We start from the raw sequence: 20,739 nt of genomic DNA, 5'->3' as shown, positions 1-20,739 counted from the left end.
AAAGACAATCCAGAAACTGAGTAAGAGAATTGACAAATATTTTACATTTCTTTTGTTGTTGTGCATTACAGCTACTGCGTATTTTACATAATCATGTCTCGATTTCTCCTCTTTACAGGATAAATTCTCCGAACAATATAACTTTTTGAATGTGTGGGTTTTGTTGATGAAGACCCAGAGCATCCTGCAAGACTTATTATTAAACATTGAGGAGGAAACATGCAATGGACCAGCCTAACAAAGAAGAGTAGAGAGAGTCAGTTAAAGCTGTGGCCAAAAACAAACAAAGAAAGAAAGAGTAAGTTATAGAATTTTATATTTGTTTTTGATGTTTCTATCTACGCTATTTCAAAATGCTGTTAGCTTTTATAGTGGTTAAGTTTCTGTTATGTTGTTGCAGTTGCTGGAGTCCAGGAGTAGGTCCTCTCTCTACCTCTCAGATGCAGAAAGACTTCTCTGGACCTCAGAAACTCCTGATTTACATTCTGATGAAGAAGATGGCATTATTGATGGGAGGCTGGTGTGGGTTGTTAAACCACCTCCACACCGATTCCCACAGCTGTCGGCTCTGTGCCAGGTTCTACAGAGAAGACTGGAAACAGACCCATGCTATGCTGCCACCCATTACTTCCATGTGATGGCACAGGGTGACATGGCTGACACAGAGTCAGATGATAATTCATTTATTCATCTGTAATTTTTAGATAATGTTTCATATTCTGATGTTTATACTACTTTTTATTTTACATTTTGTTTTAATATTCTATATTGTGTAAATGTTAATATTGCCGACATATCTGGAGTGTGGGTGGGCTGGATTTTAATCCTAACCAATAAAATAAAAGTAAATGAATACGCTGGGCCAATGGCTGTGAGGTTTTTTGGATGGGCTAAAATAGGTGGAACCAATAAAAAGTTTTGGGTCAAGCCTGACATGAAAGAGCTATGTGTGAAATGCAAATATCTCAGTGTGAACAATTACCCTTAGGGGATTATTTACCATGGCAACAAATGGTCATGGCACGAAAGTTTACATCAGTCACATACATCCGAATTGGTACAGAATCGTAGAATTCAACTTTTCCAGTATTTATCTAAAATCCATCCGAAAATCAGTGTAATTTACAGGAGTTTATTGGTTTGTATACAACTCTCTTCATGAAGTGTAACAAAAAAATTATCGGACTTGTAATATGGTTGCTCATTTTTAAATAAATTAGGCAGACCACACATAATGCACAGCGAGTAAGTAAGGATTAAAAGATCATTCACTTATCTTCGATCCAGATCAGCTGCGTTATTATGTAAATTATTATGTCAGATTAGTTTACACTTTAGGACTGCTCCGTCTAGAGTTTCATTCCCTAACTTTCTCTTTCATTTATTATACAATAACATATTAATATTAAAACACATTGATTTATAAATAGTTAAACGCAAACATATATACAGATCAGAAGTTGAAAAGCCGGGTGCGTGCATCCAATGAAACTGATCTAATTTGTTTTTGTTGTTATTTCGATGTGCACATATTTATTTGTGTGTTTGCATAGACTCTAAAACATACAGTCTAACCTTGATGACTTAATTGTAAACCCTTTGACCCTTTTTGAATACCAAATGTCTTTGTGAAAAAATATTGTAGATGTAAATAATAGTAGTACAGTCATTTGCCGTCTTTGTATAACTGCATGCCGTTTTCATCAATGCTATGAAAGTCATTTACCATTTGTGTGTTTGTGGCCCCTTTAAAAATGACACAGAACAGAATGAAACTATTATAATTTCAAATGAGGGAGATGCGTTAACTGTGTTAAATGAATGTGATAGCTATGAATTTAATATGAACCACAAATGACTGGTAAACGTTTGTAGATTTCTGAAGTTGTTCAAACATTAAAAGGTCTACGAGTATGTGCATTTTGTAACATTGTTAAACCCTCTGGGACTCTTCAGTCATGTTTTACCGAAAACGTTTTAGAACTACTAACTATTGCATAAATAATTAATTAGTACCTTCAAATTCTGAAACAATGCATTGATTTTCCTGAAAAAAAATAAGTTACACTTTAAAGGCTTCGGTCACTTTTGACCAGTGTTGGGTAGGTTACTCTGAAAAAGTTAACTAGTCACTAGTCACTAATTACATATTCAATAGTATAAGATAACTGTACAAATGAATCTCTCCAAAACGTATTTAATTACTTACTTCTAATTACTTTCTATATCAACCTATTTAACTTATTGAATTCATTCAAATAAATAACTACATAAATTATTCTTACTAACTGACCAAAATATACAAATGTGAGAAGGATTTATTAAAGCAGTCATTTTAAAGTTAGACTTATCGTTTTGATGTCATTTCAACTATTGAATATATTACACAGTTTTTTTCAATTACATCAGATGTAACTGTAATTAAATTACAGGAAAAATAAGTGTCGTCCCTTACTTTACTTTTTCAAGGGACAAGTAATTCAATTACAGTAACTAATTACCAACACTGCTTTTGACTGCATATGACCCCTATGCGGAGAGTCCCAGAGTTAAATGTATTTGTACCTGTTGAATGGTTCCATCCTATTGGTTGTCAACTGTCTATGGGTATGCATTAACTTTCAGTAATGAAGGTGTTCCAAGTCTGCTGGCCGCATTACAGTTTCATATCACCTCGCCAAGTTTAAACAACAGAAAGGTTATAGTGTAGCCTACAGGCCATTACCACACACAGCACCCTTCTCTTGTTCTAATGTTACTGTACGTGTGCAGAAAGGTGTGCAGTTTTGTTTCAATGAACAAAGCATTTCAAAAATAACATTGAAATACATATACTGAAATTGAATAATTAAAATAACTAAATAGAAATACAAAATGCATTAATAAACCCTGATACCCTGAACCCCGGTGGAACATTACCACCTCGGGTCAATTATTCTTTACATGTGCTACAATCACACTTTACCTGCCAGTAGCTACTACTAAGATTACATGGGCATGTAGGTCTGTTTATTGTTCTGATTTTGTTGTTTTTTGTGACAGAACACTGACGCAGGAGGATCCTGGTGATAATCAGATCACTCTAGAGGAAGTTCTGCAGATGGTAAGTGGAATGGAAGTGGAAAACCATCTTCATCATTTTCCAGCATTTTTTAGCTTCCCTTCAAAATGCTGATATATACAGTATATGGTGAAGCACCTCTTCTTCGTAATAACTGATCTTCACAGTGGTTTTGCATGAGGAGGTTTAAAATGATAAATGTTAAAATGAAAGATCTCATGTACTGTTTTTCAGGTGGAAGGAGGAAAGCCTGAACCTTTTGAGAATCATTCGGCTCTGGAGATCGCAGAGCAGCTCACCCTGTTGGACCATCTTGTTTTCAAAGTCATACCATATGAGTGAGTGCTGTTTTTTTTGGAAAGATATTCTTTCAGATTTGTTTGTATGAACATAAAAGTACCAACGGGCTGATCAGACTCAACACGGTGTTCCTCACAAATCATGTTTTCATCATATACAGGGAGTTCTTCGGTCAAGGATGGATGAAGAACGACAAGAATGAGAAGACTCCTTACATCATGAAAATTACAAAACACTTCAATGATGTACGTTTTCCTGTAAACCCTCATGTTTAAGTTGAAATCATCATGCTGTCTTCAATGCTGATGCATTACATTAGTGATGTTTTGATAACATAACATGCATTAAAGATAAAAACACATACGTCTTTTACAGATTAGTAACCTGATCGCCACAGAGATCCTGCGCAGTGATGATGTGATTATACGGGTGGCAATAATAGAGAAGTGGGTGGCTGTGGCTGACATCTGCCGCTGTCTCCATAACTACAATGCCGTGCTTGAAATCACATCGTCCCTCAATCGCAGCTCCATCTTCCGGCTGAAGAAGACCTGGCTCAAAATTTCCAAACAGGTGGGAAAAGTGAACTTTTTATTAAATTATCACCAAAAAAGGATTTATTATGGCACCCTAACTGGCATGACGTGACTTTGTAGCAAGCTTTCCGTCTTACCTAACTGAAGATAAAAATGCTATATGTAATGCCACGCTCTTACAGCAAATACTGTAGAACATCATGCCTATTAACACCTGACACCTTATGCCATTTTTTCTACTTAGGCGACAGTTTCATTCAACAAAGACATTTGTTTATTTTAGTTTCATTTTTCAATTTGCAGACCAAAACTGTCATTGACAAACTCCAGAAGTTGGTCTCATCTGAAGGAAGGTTTAAGAACCTCAGAGAGGCTTTGAAAAAGTAAGTCAACATGTCTTGAGGTACACTTTTTCCATCAACTTCTCTCATTGAGTACTGAATGCTGTAATAAATCAATGCATTTAAGCATATTTACAAAACAGGTTATGATTGTTTGGCCAAATCTGCCGGCTAAAATATTATCCTGGTTGTTTGTCTAGTTGTGACCCTCCCTGTGTGCCATATTTGGGAATGTACCTTACTGACTTGGCCTTTATTGAAGAGGGGACCCCCAACTACACAGAAGATAACCTGGTCAATTTTTCCAAGATGAGAATGGTAAGTGTTCCCATATTGTCTCTTTTATGTACAGTAAATGGTGGAGAGCCACACAGGTCATTTTTCATCATTGTTTCCTTCATTTTATAGATCTCCCATATCATCAGAGAAATCAGACAATTTCAGCAAACAGCATACAAGATTGATTACCAACCAAAGGTATTGAAATGTTGTTGGTTTGTGCTGTAAAACATGCAGCTTTCAGGTTTTCATTTTTCACATCTGGCCAATAGGTCAATCTGTGACATTCAGATCCTCTATTGGCCCACCATCTTTTTGTCATGTGAATTTTAAGGATAGACATTTCCAAACTTCAAAGTTCAGAACGTTAAAGTTAAGCAGCAAAATGATCTGCCTTGTTTGCATACATACTGTATGAATATACAGTAAATAAACTCCTCTAACGTTCAGTTACATAAACATCAAAAGCAAAATATCATTTCACAGAATATGAAAGTGATGCAGTCTCTTTGTGTGTTCAGGCAGCGCTATATTTACTGGACAGAAGCTCGGTGATGGATGAAGAAGGCCTGTATGAAGCCTCGCTCCGAATTGAGCCTAAAGTGCCCAACTGAAAGAAATGCTCTGCCCAAGGTCTACACACTGTACAGACACCACGCTCTCTACACATCCATGTGTGACCTTCCCTATTACATCGTTATTACACCTGGAATAATGTGTTTCCTTGTTTTTAGTCACTGCCTAATTGTTTCAGATCTTTCACTGTAGCTTTCAAACCTTCGTTGTGTAGGGAAAACTATTTTTTCTCATTGTAACAATCCTCTTAGTCGTCGCAGTTAGGAAGAGATATGTTCATAACAGGATCTAATCAGACAGTTGTTTTTATTTAGTCAGTCTTCTCTGTAATCGTTTCCTGGGGTCATAGTTTTCAGGTTTATCCATATCATCTCATTTATGAAATATTAAAAGCCGGCAGGAGCATTTTGAAATTTTAATAAATGCATGTAACTAATTTACAGTATATGCATATCATGTAGCAGTGTGGAAATCAGATATATTACCGTATACAATCAAGCGTATGGAAACACTTATACTGTTATAATATTATATTTCAAGGCACATGTCCGTGTACTTAGCCAAACCAATTCCAGTATCTTTACAGTATATCCATTCGTTGTGATAAGGACCATCTATCACCTACTTTTACACGGGGTGGGATGGACATAACTAGATTGCCGTGGTATTTTTTTTAGACGTTTGGGCATGACTTAAAGCAGACAGTGTAGAATTTTCTAACACATGGGGTCTCCCTACTGGCCAATAAGGATTTTGACGCATTCTTGCATGTGGAATTCGTCATCTTCTGTTACTGGTGGTAATATTTTTATTTTTATTGCAGAAATCTGTGACATTATCTTATTTTGACAGTAAATAATTCACTCAGCCCAAAACTAGTGGAAGGATTATCCAAAAGAAGCTGATCTGCATTAAATATAATTTTTTACTAGTTGTGATTATTTACCCACGTAATGTTTCTGTTGTTTAAGGCCTCATTTCTAAGGGTAAATAGTGTATTCTGGATCACTTTCCTTCTACACCAGATTATTATTATAGCTATTGTACATTTACAGACAATCTATGTCCTTTTTGCTGTTCCAGTGATTGTGGAACGTGACTGAATATCACTTTGTAAAATGCATTGTCGTTTAAAAGTATGATCAAAAGTGAATGACCTTCCCGCTTGCAGCATACAAAAGGGTATTTTTGTAGTCCTAGAATAAAGACGCAGGATTCTGCATCCTTCCCTAAAAAAAAGAAAACAAAAAAATACTAGAACGTAGAAACTTTTTTGTACAAGCATTGTCAACTCACCACACAGAAAAAGTATTCTGTATATTTTGTACATGCAGCCCTCTGTATTTCTTAACATGTACTAGTTTAAAGCACACCTCTTTAAAAGCGTTGTATCCTATGCTTACACACTCAATGCTATATGATTTGTGATTTTGAAACCATGATCTAGAGGTAGAGGACTTTAAAGTGTTTTTGCATATACTGTAATCCTGTCTATAATCATTCTCTTAGCAGGAATATAGTAATGTAGTGCTTATTCTGTGAATATTTGTATGTATTTTTACTATGTACAGTCTGGAAACACACTAAACGCTCACGTGGCAGGCATGCGACACTGTATCAGCCAGAAACTTTAAAAAGGACATAATATATATATATATATATATATATATATAGATATAGATATATATATAGATATATAGATATATACATACTGTATACACATCTATGTGCACATACTCTTATAAATGATATATAAACATAAAAACAAACATTTTGCTGTTAGCAATACCCAGTGGTATGAGAATTATCTTTCAACCCTTAAGTTTCTTTCCACAGCTTGGGAAATATTTCCAGTTTTGTACAAAAAAGAAACTGAAAAGAAAAAGAGAGAAAATTAATTAAATAAACTGTATGTTTCCTGATTACCTCTTGCTAATAAATCTATTCTATCTCAGGGGGATATTGCGTCCTTGTATGTGTTTTTGTCTTTTCACTTATGCATTACTTCGGTCTCTGAAAACCTGGACTTGTGCGTGCGTCTGTCTTACAGCAGTTTCATATTTCCTAGAAAACATGATCTATAACTAGAGGACTTTGAAGTTTGTTTATCATAATACTGCATGTCGAAAATCCTCCTCTTGAATGTATTAATATGCTTTACCTGTATACTGTATACAGTCTGAAAACACTATATAATTAAGTATCATATAGGACCCTTACTGTATAATATATCATTTATATTTAAGGTCCATACAGTACCAGACCACATTCAATCACACAACATAAATCTTCATACATGTTAAGTACGAATCATTCACTAATAAAGAACAGTACACCATATACATGTATAAGTAATCATTAATCACATTTACATGAAGACAATATACATATGACGTTTGTTTTTAAACAGAATGAAAGTAAAGTTTTAAAGTAGGGAGAGATCCCTCCCTCGTGTAGGCGGAGTGCTGAAGTGGAACTCGCATAGAAAGTCATGTGATCAGACTCGTGCGCTATACATAGCTGCTCGCGCTTCGCAGGGGTGAAGATGAACGGGCTAATTTTGGGGGTTTTGTTTGGGGTACTTTATCATGTGCACACGGTGCCCTTGCACACCGAGGAAGGTACAGTAAGAGTTTAAATAAGCTATTGCCTGAATTACTTTCGCTTTTGGTAATACGTAACCGTTTAAGACCACTCTGACCTTAACAGTGCAAATAGTTAATGACGTAATATATATCAGCAACGTCAATTGTTTAGGCTATAAATGCGACTGCATTTGTTTGTATGAACGCAAGCAGTATTTAATCGGGCTTTGCTAAAACTCAAAATAGCAATGTGTTGTTTGTTACAGATGAGTATAATTTCAAGTCATGGATGTCTAAGGTAAGACTGCTATATCAGCATTACAAAACAGTAGCTCCAAAGTTTTATGTCGCAACCTAAGGATCGAAGGCAACAAAAAAGGAAGTGGAAACATTGTGGGGTAGGAAATTCACGATGCATAAAACAGATCTACGTTTCTTGTTGAAATTCACAGCATAATAAACAATACGACACGAGTGAATATTACCAGAGGCTGCAAATATTTCTTGAAAACAAGAAGAGGATTGACATTCATAATGCTGGAGACCTCTCGTTTTCAAGTATATGTCATTTCACTTACAAAATCTGATTTATTTTAATCATAAGGTTTACATAAAATAATACTACTCTTCATTATACAGTGGGATTAAACCAGTTTTCCGACATGACTTTTGCTGAATTTAAGAAGCACTTCCTCCTGACAGAGCCTCAGGTATTTTTTTCTGAACATCTCTGATGCTAAACAGGAAATGAAAGACCATTCCCTTTGTTCATGAACATTTTACAACCACAGAACTGCTCAGCCACTAGAGGGAATCATGTGAGCAGTAATGGACCTTACCCAGACATGATTGACTGGAGGACAAAGGGAAACTACGTGACAGATGTGAAGTATCAGGTATCCTCTTTTACATTTGGCAGATTCTTTAATCCAAAGAATTGTATTATACATTTTTTTCTGACTATGTGCAATCCCCTGGGATCGAACCCATGACTTTGGCGATGCTTTAACCACTGAGCCACAGGAAAGCTGTTAATAGTCATCTTTGCACCTGTCTCCAGAAAAATTTGAATAAAGCCCCTGTTTTGTTTTAGGGGGCTTGTGGTAGCTGCTGGACTTTTTCCACAACAGGCTGTCTAGAGTCCGTCACAGCTATTGCCAAAGGGAAACTCTTACAACTGGTAACTGAACAGTCCCATTGATGTATTTATCTTTCACAATGAAAGTTTTTAAAAAACATTCAATGCTAAGTGATCACTTAAAATCCTACATGAATATAATACACAGTATATACTATAAATATATTTTCATTCTACAGTCAGAGCAGCAGCTTGTAGATTGCGCTGGTGCTTTCAACAATCACGGTTGCAATGGGTGAGCTTTAGATTATTGGCGTATGTCAGGAGTATAAAATTATATTTATTGGTATTTAGGAGTAGTCTTCATACTGTAAAACATCATTGACTTGCATTTTTTCACATGCTTTAGTGGCCTCCCAAGTCAAGCCTTTGAGTACATCATGTACAATAAAGGTCTTATGACAGAAGAAGACTATCCCTACAAGGCTATGGTGATTACTGTTTTACTTTTTCTAAAGTAATAATTTAATGTAGCATTGGTATACAGTTTACCCTTTGGTTGTAGGAACATCCTTGTAAATTCAAACCACAGCTTGCTGCTGCTTTTGTGAAGGATGTTGTAAACATTACACGGGTAAGTGCTTGGGAAATGTATTTCAAATATATTATTTGCATTTTGTCACACTAACTGGAAATTTCTGTTATTATTAAGTATGATGAAGGGGGCATGGTAGATGCTGTGGCCAGGTACAACCCTGTCAGCTTTGCATATGAGGTTACATCTGATTTCATGCACTACAAAGATGGAATATATACCAGGTTAGACTAAACCATCTTTTTAGATATATTTCATATCATATTTATACAGTAAAGAATGTCCATAATTGATGTTAGTGTCAATAGTTTTTTTCTTAATTTAATTGCGACACTGTGTAATCATCATTACAAAGCCTGAAAAATGACTGTTTTTCAGCACTAAGTGTCACAACACAACGGACACGGTGAACCATGCAGTGCTTGCTGTAGGCTACGCTCAGGAGAATGGAACTCCATACTGGATAGTGAAGAACTCCTGGGGAACTCACTGGGGAATAAATGGGTCTGTTTGCATTTTCCTCAAATACTGTGTTAAAAGTGTGAAATTAACTCATGAAAATTGACCACTTGTGGTCACATGGTGTGGTACATGATAGCGTAACTTATTCAAATTCATATAGTTTATTTTAAAGAGCATTATGCTGTGTCTTCTAATTGATACGTTTTCAATGGTATATTACTTTTGTCCCATACAGTTATTTCTACATTGAGAGGGGAAAGAACATGTGCGGACTTGCTGCTTGCTCATCCTATCCAGTCCCATTGTGAATAACTGACATATATTCTCAAATCAGGAAAATGTGTTGCTGTCTCACATCAAATCAATTCATGCACAAATGACAGTTCCTTCATTGATGAATCACAATAGTCAGCGATAACTAAGCGATATATCTTTGAATTCAGATTCGTTTAAAATATTCAATGATTCTTCATCAGCACACTTGATTGTTAGCTGAATTTATTCACTTTAAATCTGGATTTATTTTTGTAATGCGTTTTAATGTTTTAACAAAAATTACTGTATTATTTTGAAATAAATATTTGGTATACGTGGTCTTCTTTTTATTTTGATTCATATCCGTCCGGATAATGTTGTTTATCTGGTGGACTTAAAAAGTTTTGACAATAAGTTGATAATAGACACCCTGCTAAATGTATTTAAGTATATATTAATCTTTTTAAATACCTACAGTGAAAGTGTCCATGTACAGTGTGGTCTTAGGGCAGTGGTCTCCAACGTGGGGCACCTGGTAGCCCGCATGAACTCTGGAAGGTGCCCGCTAAACACAGGGCTCACAATAATGCTCAAGACAGTTAAAAAATCTGTGACTATACCGATCAGCCAAGTGCTACATCGTCATGAATGTTTATCATTAGCAAGTGTTATAAGCTTTAATATATTCAAGTGCAAAAATATCTGAAAGAAAACTGAATTTGGTTCAGTGAGCGTAAACATCAAATGATTTGTTTGAAAGTATGTTATCAACAAGAAGCCCTCTTTAGGATTTTAGATATTTTGGTAGCCCTCGCTTACAAAAAGGTTGGAGACCCCGTTTTAGGGCAATCCCCCCGTATTCCACTGTATCGCTTAAGGTCTATATATAGTTCATGTAATTCCACAGTAGACCATTATATGGCGACCTAAATCTACATTTAATTTTTGAGCTACCGCCTCCACCAGAGAAGCAATTTTTATTCAGTTATTTATTAACTTATTTCATTTAAACTAGGTCAAATGAGTGACTATAAAAGAAAATGTGGAAAAACAAAAAAAGATCTCGATAGAAAGGAACAAGACAAACGACAACGGAAGTGACGTCTTTGGCAGGTCACCAATCGGAACGTAAGCTACGGTTAGGCGGTAAGCGCGAGATTTCCACAACAACATGCGGACGGTGTGTTTCTACTATTAGTATTTTATGTGGTTTCACTGTATCATAACGTGCGCGTTTTGTTTACGTTGCCGGTACGTGAAATCTAACGTTTAGCCTTCTGTAGGTTTTAAGGTTAAAGTTTGCGGTGTGAGTGTCATTCCCATGCTTTACAACAAAATGGACAACAGATAAACGATGTAACGTGCTGTTCATTCTAACGGCATTTGCCTTGGTGGACCCAAGTGAACGTGCGTGTATGGGCCTGGTTAAAGTGGTGATGAATGTTGGTATTAATTATTTAAACGCTCACAATGCCGAGACTACCGCAAAATAACCTAAAGGAGCAACTGGAGCGACACAATGCTGCACAGAACAAGCTGTCACTGCTTAAGCCGAAGCCTGGGTAAGGACATATCGTTACTCGCTTTATAAACATGTCCGAAATGCGTCTGATGAGAGTCTAACCTCTGTCCATCTCCGTTTAGGAGTTTTTGCTTCAAAAAGAAGTCCCCATCAGGAATCACCAAACCAGAGGTTCATCGAAAGGTAACTGGTGCAAATGTGTTAACAAACAGGAGTGTCAATTTTCCACACAACTTTGAAGTAACAAAAACTCCTGTGACATTTCCGAAGAAGCCTGAGAAAGCTGCACCCAAAGTCAACTTCTTCACAGCTCCCAACAGACCAAAGATAAGTACGGTGAACCCACTTGCCAACCCGTTTGCTGTGAGCAAACCCCTTCTTAAACAATCTACCATTAAAGCTATTCCTAAATCTGCCATCTTGACTGTGGATTCCAATAAAGACCAAACTGTGAGTGAACTCAAGAGTGACAGCTTTCTTTCCGATACCATCAACGAATGGGATGACTTGGATGATTTTGAAACCCCGGTTAAGGAAAAAGTTGCATCGCCATGCGCCTCTACGAAAAAAACAAGTGTATTGGAACCGAACACGTCCCCAATTTCCTCTTGTACTAAGAAAGGTGGCACTAGTTTAAACGGCTGTTCACTTGGTAAAGGAACTACAGCTGCCCCAAAGGACTTCATGTCAGATGCTAATGGCATCGGCACAGAAGCTCATGAGAGAGAGCCAGAGGATTCGCCCATTAAACAGACCAAAAAACGTAAGACTACAGTCCAGCGAAAGTCAATATTGAGCGACACAGAGGATGAAGAGATTATTGACTGCAACCCACCAGCTAAAAAGGAGGAAGAAGAGGCAAAGTGTGTGACAAGTTAGTATACCTTGTATGCTTTCTCATTTCATGAATTGGTTCATATTTAAAGTGTCAAAGAAAAGGTTTTAGATAAATAAAAATGACTGAGTATTTCTTTTCTTCGCAACTGTTAATAAGTTGTGTTTTGAATGAATAACAGGTCAGACAGCTGCAGCCGAGGAAGGTAAAAGGACCGGTACGAATGACATCATAGACATTAATGACAGAGAGACAGATTACTTGTATGACGATTGTGAAGAATTTGATGATTTCATCCCACCATCACCTGTTCCTGAGGATACACGCCCACCAATTTCAGATAACGAAAAAAGGTAGCACACTTTCCGTGATGAATGATTTTTACAACATATTTGATGTTAACTAGTAAAGTATATTTTTGATTGAACATTGATTGATGTTATATTGTCTTATTGTAGATTATCTGACCCTGTTACCAACGCTGACAAAAAGGCATCACCTCCCAGATTTGCTTCAAACTTTGCAGGATCCTCAGATGGACTTGCCAAAGAATCTAAAGGTTTCAACCCGACTGTATTTGTGCCGTTTAAAGTTTATAGCATCACTCTTCATTTTGCTTCTCAACCGTTGGATGATGATGTGCATTTATTTATTTGTGATTTAGGAACAGATGATGCTCTTTTCATTATTATGGAATCGATTTGTTGTCTAGTGGACACCATTCCAGAACATGAGCTGATTGCTCTGACCTGCGGTTCAGAGTTATTACTTCAGAGAGCCCGCAGGTAAAGCAATGAAAGAGAGGAACGAAGTTCTTACTTAGTAGGTGCTTAATGATGACAGGGCGAATGTTCAAAAAATTGTATTTACATGTTCGGTGTTAAAAGTCATTATTGCGTTTTTGCTGTATACAGTAACTGAGTTAAGCCATGTCTTTTCTATTTGCCACAGGAAACGGATTCTTGCTAATGGTGCTTCATCTAAAACATCTCAGTCAGATAGACCAGCAACTCCACATAGTGTACTAAGCAGACAAAGTTTTGGTGTCACACCCTCTAGTCTGATGTCATCGGTGACACCGGGACAAAGTGCTAAAACAGGCTTTCAGTTTCGTAAGTCCATCGCCTCTGTCATGTCTCTGGATAATAACGGCGTATTTGAAGACTCTGATTGCATCTTTAATGGAGTTGAAACCCCTGGAGTTTCCTGGAATACCAACAGCTTCACAAAAACTAGTCCCACTTTGAGAAAATTTGATTTAAAGTCAGATAAATGCTACTCAGGGCTGTCATTCAATGAATCAAACAATGAGACTACGGATGCAGAAAATATCGACCTATTCTTTTCTCCTAAAAGACCGGTGGATTCTGAGAAAAGAGCTAAAACCAACACGACAATAGCTAATGGCACAAATTCTCGAGCAGACACGGAGCCAGAAGATGACTTCCTAATCGACGACTTTGAAATCGATGACTTTGATGAGACTGATATCCCTGATTATTATGAGGAACCTAAAAATGTCCTGACACCAAGGGGAAACTTTAGTGCTATGACACCATCAGTGCGTGAAGGAGTGGTTTCAAAACCCGTGGAGAAAAAGACAGTCATCACACCAACACCACAACCTACCAAACCTAAACAAATTGGTAAGTTTTAGTAATGTCTCACTCATATCCCATAACATTGTCTGACTAGCACAACGGTGGAAGACGGAATTTTCTTAAATGTCTATTTTAAGAACAGTATTTTGAGTGCTAAATATTTTAGATTTCATGTGGTCTTTAACAACACTATGCACTATATGTACCTTTTCAATAGTAGGTAGTGAAGAACTTTCTTGTTTAACAGAGCCCACGTATAGAAACCCAGCTCATGATCGCTTCAGAGGCTTCAGCTTCCCTCATAGCGCAGAGATGATGAAGATCTTCCATAAGAAATTTGGACTTCATCAGTTCCGATTCAATCAGCTCGAGGCCATTAATGCCAGTCTGTTAGGGGAGGACACGTTTGTACTGATGCCTACAGGTGCGTCATTGCTTTATGTTGTCTTAAGCACACCTATAGTTTATGCACTCAATATCTGAGTGTATAAATTGTTATGTCTAAAATCCTCTACAGGTGGCGGTAAAAGTCTCTGCTATCAGCTCCCTGCTTGTATGTCTGCAGGAGTGACTGTAGTTATATCACCTCTACGGTCTCTCATTGTTGACCAGGTCCAAAAACTCACCACACTGGATGTGAGTCCCTCTTTCCACATGCTGAATATCTCTGCTTTCATAACATGTACTTATTGTCCAGATTTATGTCTCAGATCTGTGCGACCAGTTTATCAGGAGCCAAAAGTGATAGTCAAGCTGCAACAATCTATATGCAGCTGTCTAGGAAAGATCCCACCATCAAACTTATTTATGCCACTCCTGAGAAGGTGGGTCCTTAAGCCATAAGACAGGTATCTTTCTTAGTATGCATGTACAACTTGATCAGTGTTAACTTTTTGTTATTGTCTTTAGATATGTGCAAGTGGAAGAATGATTAGCGCCCTTCAGAATCTGTATGAAAGAGGTCTGCTGGCTCGCTTTGTCATTGATGAGGCCCATTGTGTCAGTCAGGTAAACTCTATATAGAGCAGTTTTATACGAGATATTTTAGACTTTTATTAGAATATTTTTTTCCTAATTGGATGTTGGTTCCTGAAAATTTTAGGAAAAAAAACATATGCCTGGTCCTGAATATATTCAATTTGTCAGTTTTTAAAGCATTAGTTTAGTAAGACCAAAATCATTTCTGTTTAAATGAATGATGGCTTGAATAGATGCACAATTAATTGTCCTTGTCTTTGACAGTGGGGTCACGACTTTAGGCCAGACTACAAGCGCTTACATGAGCTCAGACGGATGTTTCCCAAAGTTCCGATAATGGCTCTGACAGCCACTGCCACTCCTAGAGTCCAGAAGGACATTCTTAACCAGCTAGCTATGACTCGCCCTCAGGTGTAAGTCTTCCTGTCAGGTGATTTTTGATTCACTAGTCGATGTCTTTTTTTAATTTTGTTGTGTTCCCATTCATGTTTGCACTTTGTTTCAAACTTTAATGCTTTTTCAGAAAGTAGCATAGAAATAAGATAACGGCTTTGGTTTTCTTGTTTTGCACATTTGGCATTCACACTTACATTTAGTCATTTAGCAGACGCTTTTATCCAAAGCGACTTACAACATTGAGGAAACATTGGAAGCAATTATAACAACACAGATTGAACACTAATCTCCGTTTAAATAACAATGCTGGCGTTTGGCCCCGCCCTCAGATGACACGCTCAAAAAACTCACAAAACAAAAAACCAATTAAACTAGCCCAAGAACGAACGAAGGAACGATACTACACGCAGTTTCACCACGTGACGGAAGTAAATACAAAGCGATTTCTCAGTTTAACACAGTACTAAAACTCAACAAGACACAATTTAAATACACTTACACAATTCTGTACGCTTCTGCTCCTAAGTTGCCTCACACTTACAGCTATAGCTACTTAAATCTAATGTGCATGTGTGTTACATAGTTATATAAAGTTATACATGGATAGAAGTACAAAACTGGTCATGTTTCCACAGATTCACTATGAGCTTTAACAGGAACAACCTCAAATACTTTGTTTTGCCAAAAAAGCCGAAGAAGGTTGATGAGGACTGCATTCAGTGGATCAAGAAATACTATCCACGTGAGTTTTGTCCAGATGTGATCAGGACATCAGCAGTGATTTGAGTTCATCGCTGTCTATAATCACAGCCTGATGAACGTATAGATGATATTGGCAATGTTTTTGTGCAGGTGACTCTGGCATTGTGTACTGCTTGTCTCGCAATGATTGTGACACTCTGGCGGACAGTCTACAGAGGGCTGGGATTGCAGCGCTGGCTTATCATGCTGGACTGAGTGACAGCGACAGGGAATATGTACAGAACAAATGGATCAACCAGGATGGCTGTGAGGTTGGGAACTTTTGTTCAAACCAAAAGGAAAACCACTATAACCTTGCTAAATGTGTTTCTGAAGTTTTGCATATAATTGTTGTTTACACATATTCTAGTTTTACATGATGGTGAGACTGTATAATGTGTTTAGAGTGACTGGTTCTTTCTTTTGTAAAGAAAGATACAAAAAGTGCATCTTATACATCCAAATTCGTCATTGCCTATTTAACCTTTGCTCTTTTATTGTTAGGTTATGTGTGCCACCATTGCGTTCGGCATGGGCATTGACAAGCCTGATGTGCGTTATGTGATTCATGCCAGTCTGCCTAAATCAGTGGAGGGTTACTACCAGGAGTCAGGCAGAGCTGGTCGAGATGGAGAAATCTCCCACTGTGTGCTCTTTTACGCTTACAGCGATGTCATACGCATCAAGAGACTCATTGCTAGTATGTACTCCATCTTTGTTAGCCATGATAAAGACATAAATATACTGATTTGTAAAATAACAACAATGTTTGAATCAGAATGCTTTATAAAGTCTAAGTGTAGAAATAAGAAATTCTTCAGATACTGTTATACAGTTACGTTTAATCTGTCTGTGCAAGGGTGACCTACAAAATTTGTAATATAATTGCAGTGGATAAAGATGGAAACCAGCAATCGAAAGCCACCCACGTCAACAACCTGCACAGTATGGTGCATTTCTGCGAGAATGTTGCTGAGTGCAGGAGGATCCAGCTGCTGGCATACTTCGGCGAGCACACGTTTAATACGAGCTTCTGTAAAGAGCACCCGGAGGTCATCTGTGACAACTGTGCCAAACCTAACGTGAGACAGTATCAAATGATTGCATGCTTCATAGTTTTGTAACTAGCATTGGCAGATCCAGTATTAAAGCCATTTCAACCTTGCACATTGTGCCTTTAACATTTTTTGTATATTTTATAGAAGAAGAAAAATTTCTATACACTAGCATTTCATGTTTTAAATATACGATATAATACCAAACTCATATTGATATAAAATATGAATGCATAATTATCCTAATACTCACCTTTTTCAGAAATACAAATCAAGAAATGTCACAGAAGATGTGAAGAAGATTGTGAGGTTTGTGCAGGAGAACTGCGAGAAGGTTGGAAACAGATATGGCAAATCCGCCCAGCAGACCAGACTCACCATGAACATGCTGGTTGACATATTTCTGGGTAAGAAGCCTAGCGGGATCGTGCTCTCATAAATGATAATGTGAATATACGTCACTTCATTCACTGCATGATGGCCGCTTAAGAGTATCTCTGTGTGTCAGGCTCTAAAACGGCTCGGATCCAGTCTGGAATGTTCGGGGTGGGAGGAGCATATTCAAAGCACAATGCTGAGAGGCTTTTTAAGAGACTGGTGTTGGATAGTGTTCTGATGGAAGACTTGTTCATCAATAGGAACGGTCAGGCTGTGGCCTATATATCAGCAGGTCCTAAAGCCATGAACGTAGTGAGTGGAAGCATGCAGGTGAGAAAAATTATTTTCAGAAGATGGTATCCGGCAGGGTCGGATATTTGCCAGGGTTTGACATAACCGTGCCCCAGATATGGGGTAATAATATCAATAACAATCTAATGATTAGAGTTTATGTTCAAGTTTTTGATTTTGAGCAGGAGCTTGGTGTCGTATTTTAGGAAATACTTCGTCATAAAATGTCTGATAGGGCAAATATTGCTTCTTAATATTCAGGTTGATGTTCCTGATATCCGTACATTGACTGTTGAACTTTTCATGTGTTACCGTGGTGTTCTATTGAAATATAATCTGCAGTAAATGTAAGTAAATGGTTAAGATTATGAACTATTGGCTTTTTCAGGTTGAATTCATTGAGACCGAGAGTGCATCCAGCATCAGAAAAAACAAAGCCTCTGTGATTGAGAGTGTCTCCAAGAGAGAAGAGATGGTGAAGAAGTGTCTGGAGGAACTTAATGATCTGTGCAAGAAACTCGGCAAAGTTTTTGGCATCCATTACTACAACATTTTCTCCACAGCCACACTCAAAAAGATTGCAGGTTGGTAAAGGTTCTGGTGAAATAGTTTTTTGTTGTAGTTTCAAATGAATTGTTGATTGCATAAGAATATTACTCTGTGGTATATAAAAATTGTGTTAGTTTATGAAATATACAAATTGTATATATACAAACAATGTAATGCATGACTGGGAAGAAATGCTATTTTAGGCAGAAGTATTGAATTGCTTTCTTTTTGCATAGCTCTCCTGTTTACTGTATTGTGATGCGTTTCTGTACAGAGACCCTTTCAGCTGATCCAGAGGTTCTACTGCAGATTGATGGTGTGACTGAAGATAAACTGGAGAAATATGGAGCTGAGGTTATTGAACTGCTGCAGAAGTACTCTGAGTGGCAGCTGCCTGGTGAGACTCTTCCAAAACAATATTTATCCATCATCTTTGTATGGATCAAGTCCTTAAAATGCAGCATAATCTGATGTTTCATTAAATGTATTTGGACTTGGATCTGGTTGTAACATTACACCGTGTCTACACCAGACCCATTATGAACAAACAGGTTGTCATGTCGCGCCTGTCATATCCGATGTAGACACTGAATGGTGTTAGACATTGGTACAGAAATTAATAGCAATGAATGTATTCTTAAATGCAATAACGAATTCAATGTCTTGAGTTACAGTATGTAAAACTTAATATGTCCCAGTCCCAAAAAACAATTTTTACCTACAAACTAAAACTTTGATACAGAATATGTATCAGCAATAGCCTCAAAATGAATCAAAATGACTTGATGTTCTCACTCTCCATATTCAGCTGAGGAGCAGTCTGAGAGCTCTGGATGGATCGACACAACACGAGGCCATCAGAATGATGAAGAAGATGATGGTGATGACGGCGAGGGTGACAGCACATCATCTTATTTCAGAAAAAGCTATGGACGAGGAGAGAAAAGAAAGCAAGCGTCTTACTCTAGAAAACCCAAAAGGAGGAAATCCACTAACCAGAATTCCTCCTCCAAAGGGTCTGTGTGTTTTTTTAATGCTGAAACTTGTATTATTTATTATTTCTAATAATGTATATTATTATTTCTTTTATTATTAGAGGTGTGCAGGTCTCACCTCAAGTCATTTCAAATGGAGAAACTATATTTATTGTATTGCTATATTAAATGCTTTGATACACTTAGGTTTGTTTGTGCTTTGACCAAATGAATTCTGTTTTCTACCCTTGATGTAGCGGATACAACAATAACGGGTCTTCATCAAGAGGGGGATATAGAGGTGGGAGTCGCAGTGCAGGCAGAGGTTCCAGACCAGCCCCAGCAGCACAAGCAGGAAAGAGACCCGGCTTCATGGCTTTGCCCACCCCACAGACTGCCGCTCGCCCATTCCTGAAACCATCATTCTCTCATTTTTAATTAGCAGAGTATTACCACCAAATGTGTCAAAATACTTTGTAAATATGTACTTCTTGTAAACAAACATTTAAAATACTTTTATAATGAATACGTTTTTGCGGTTTATATGTGAATTCTTTAATTTGTCATTTGTACAGAATAAATGTTTGTTAGATTTTAATATGTTGTGTGCAAATCAGTACTTTAAAAAAATCCTACAGTATAAAGGTTAATCTCTAAGAGGTCATTATAATATGTAGTATGCTTTGGGTAGTAACTTCTAAGGAAATGCTGCAGATGCCCTGCATTACTGCATTATTGCCATTACTGGAAATGCATTTTTAAGTTCAACACTGATATGAAAAGGGGAAGTTGGTGCATTTCTAGAAAAGCATCACTTTTTCTCACTCTGAGAGGTATAAACCACAAGATATCTCAACTTCTTTTAAATGTTTATTTCAAGTTTAAATATTTCCATGGCACCAGTTACAAGGGACTATCAGTGAAACAATTTATTTTACCACTTTGCATGGAAGGTCTCCTACAGTACAAAGATGATTTTGGAATGAATCTGACTTAACAGGAACTGCATTTGGCACATAAATCACGTATATATTCGACTGTTTATATACTAAGGAACTTAACAGCAACCTTCAGTCACAAACAGAAAAAATGAAGTTAACAGAAAAGAACACCCACAGACATGGCTATGCATAGACAAATGTGCATGTATATGCATAGCTGTCGAGTGGACTGTGGGTGACGCAAGCACAGTACAGAAAATGAAGTGCATTGCCACACTGTTCTGTATTGACTGTTATTGCCACAATGGATCAAAGCGTAAAGGTTTAGATGAGGTTTCACTGAATAATTAGGAAATTTGTATGCAAGCACAAAATAAGTAATTCATTCCAATGATAAACTGTAAGTCCCT

The 20,739-nt window shown here is 37.3% G+C and overlaps 3 protein-coding genes across 8 annotated transcripts in view; all 3 read left to right on the top strand.

Moving 5' to 3' along the window:
- The window catches only part of rasgrf1 (Ras protein specific guanine nucleotide releasing factor 1), a 29,836-nt gene extending 23,512 nt beyond the window's left edge, over positions 1-6,324 (top strand). Inside the window, exons 20-27 of the mRNA XM_079465506.1 lie at positions 3,043-3,103; positions 3,296-3,399; positions 3,522-3,606; positions 3,737-3,934; positions 4,201-4,280; positions 4,439-4,556; positions 4,647-4,715; positions 5,039-6,324. Coding sequence (XP_079321632.1) covers positions 3,043-3,103; positions 3,296-3,399; positions 3,522-3,606; positions 3,737-3,934; positions 4,201-4,280; positions 4,439-4,556; positions 4,647-4,715; positions 5,039-5,131 — 808 coding nt within the window. The 3' untranslated portion in view covers positions 5,132-6,324. The remainder of the gene's footprint in view (positions 1-3,042; positions 3,104-3,295; positions 3,400-3,521; positions 3,607-3,736; positions 3,935-4,200; positions 4,281-4,438; positions 4,557-4,646; positions 4,716-5,038) is intronic.
- Positions 6,325-7,552: 1,228 nt separating this feature from the next.
- Positions 7,553-10,407, top strand: ctsh (cathepsin H). The gene is made up of 12 exons (XM_079465342.1): positions 7,553-7,714; positions 7,945-7,976; positions 8,131-8,236; positions 8,318-8,388; positions 8,470-8,574; positions 8,772-8,858; positions 8,996-9,051; positions 9,166-9,247; positions 9,322-9,390; positions 9,469-9,575; positions 9,730-9,855; positions 10,049-10,407. The coding sequence occupies exons 1-12, from the start codon at positions 7,639-7,641 to the stop codon at positions 10,119-10,121; spliced, it is 990 nt and encodes a 329-aa protein (XP_079321468.1). The 5' UTR covers positions 7,553-7,638; the 3' UTR covers positions 10,122-10,407.
- A 720-nt stretch (positions 10,408-11,127) lies between these two features.
- blm (BLM RecQ like helicase) lies at positions 11,128-19,984 on the top strand. Of its 6 annotated transcripts, XM_079466121.1 has the most exons (23): positions 11,165-11,248; positions 11,352-11,630; positions 11,713-11,773; positions 11,861-12,464; positions 12,607-12,778; positions 12,884-12,984; positions 13,090-13,210; positions 13,377-14,071; positions 14,274-14,450; positions 14,544-14,662; positions 14,737-14,850; positions 14,936-15,034; positions 15,269-15,417; positions 16,036-16,142; positions 16,253-16,413; positions 16,646-16,841; positions 17,033-17,223; positions 17,459-17,603; positions 17,705-17,904; positions 18,254-18,449; positions 18,689-18,811; positions 19,223-19,430; positions 19,646-19,984. In XM_079466121.1, the coding sequence occupies exons 2-23, from the start codon at positions 11,539-11,541 to the stop codon at positions 19,824-19,826; spliced, it is 4,212 nt and encodes a 1,403-aa protein (XP_079322247.1). In that variant the 5' UTR covers positions 11,165-11,248; positions 11,352-11,538; the 3' UTR covers positions 19,827-19,984. The 6 variants fall into 6 exon arrangements, with proteins under 6 accessions (XP_079322245.1, XP_079322244.1, XP_079322243.1 ...); XM_079466119.1 differs by having other exon boundaries at positions 11,128-11,214; positions 11,713-12,464; XM_079466118.1 differs by having other exon boundaries at positions 11,131-11,248; positions 11,713-12,464.
- Positions 19,985-20,739: the final 755 nt, after the last annotated feature.

This window comes from Barbatula barbatula (assembly GCF_947034865.1).
Source record: "Barbatula barbatula genome assembly, chromosome: 10".
Classification (NCBI taxonomy): domain Eukaryota; kingdom Metazoa; phylum Chordata; class Actinopteri; order Cypriniformes; family Nemacheilidae; genus Barbatula; species Barbatula barbatula.
The sequence above is the reverse complement of the archived record's forward strand: the minus strand, read 5'-3'. Positions and strand labels throughout refer to the sequence as shown.

Coding starts and splice junctions, on each gene's coding strand:
- ctsh (XM_079465342.1), top strand. CDS start 7,639: ATGAACGGGCTAATTTTGGGGGTTTTGTTTGGGGTACTTTATCATGTG. Junction 8,237..8,317: donor TGGAGACCTCTCGTTTTCAA/GTATATGTCATT, acceptor TTCATTATACAG/TGGGATTAAACCAGTTTTCC. Junction 9,856..10,048: donor ACTCACTGGGGAATAAATGG/GTCTGTTTGCAT, acceptor TGTCCCATACAG/TTATTTCTACATTGAGAGGG.
- blm (XM_079466119.1), top strand. CDS start 11,539: ATGCCGAGACTACCGCAAAATAACCTAAAGGAGCAACTGGAGCGACAC. Junction 11,631..11,712: donor CTGCTTAAGCCGAAGCCTGG/GTAAGGACATAT, acceptor ATCTCCGTTTAG/GAGTTTTTGCTTCAAAAAGA. Junction 16,414..16,645: donor TCAACCAGGATGGCTGTGAG/GTTGGGAACTTT, acceptor TTTTATTGTTAG/GTTATGTGTGCCACCATTGC.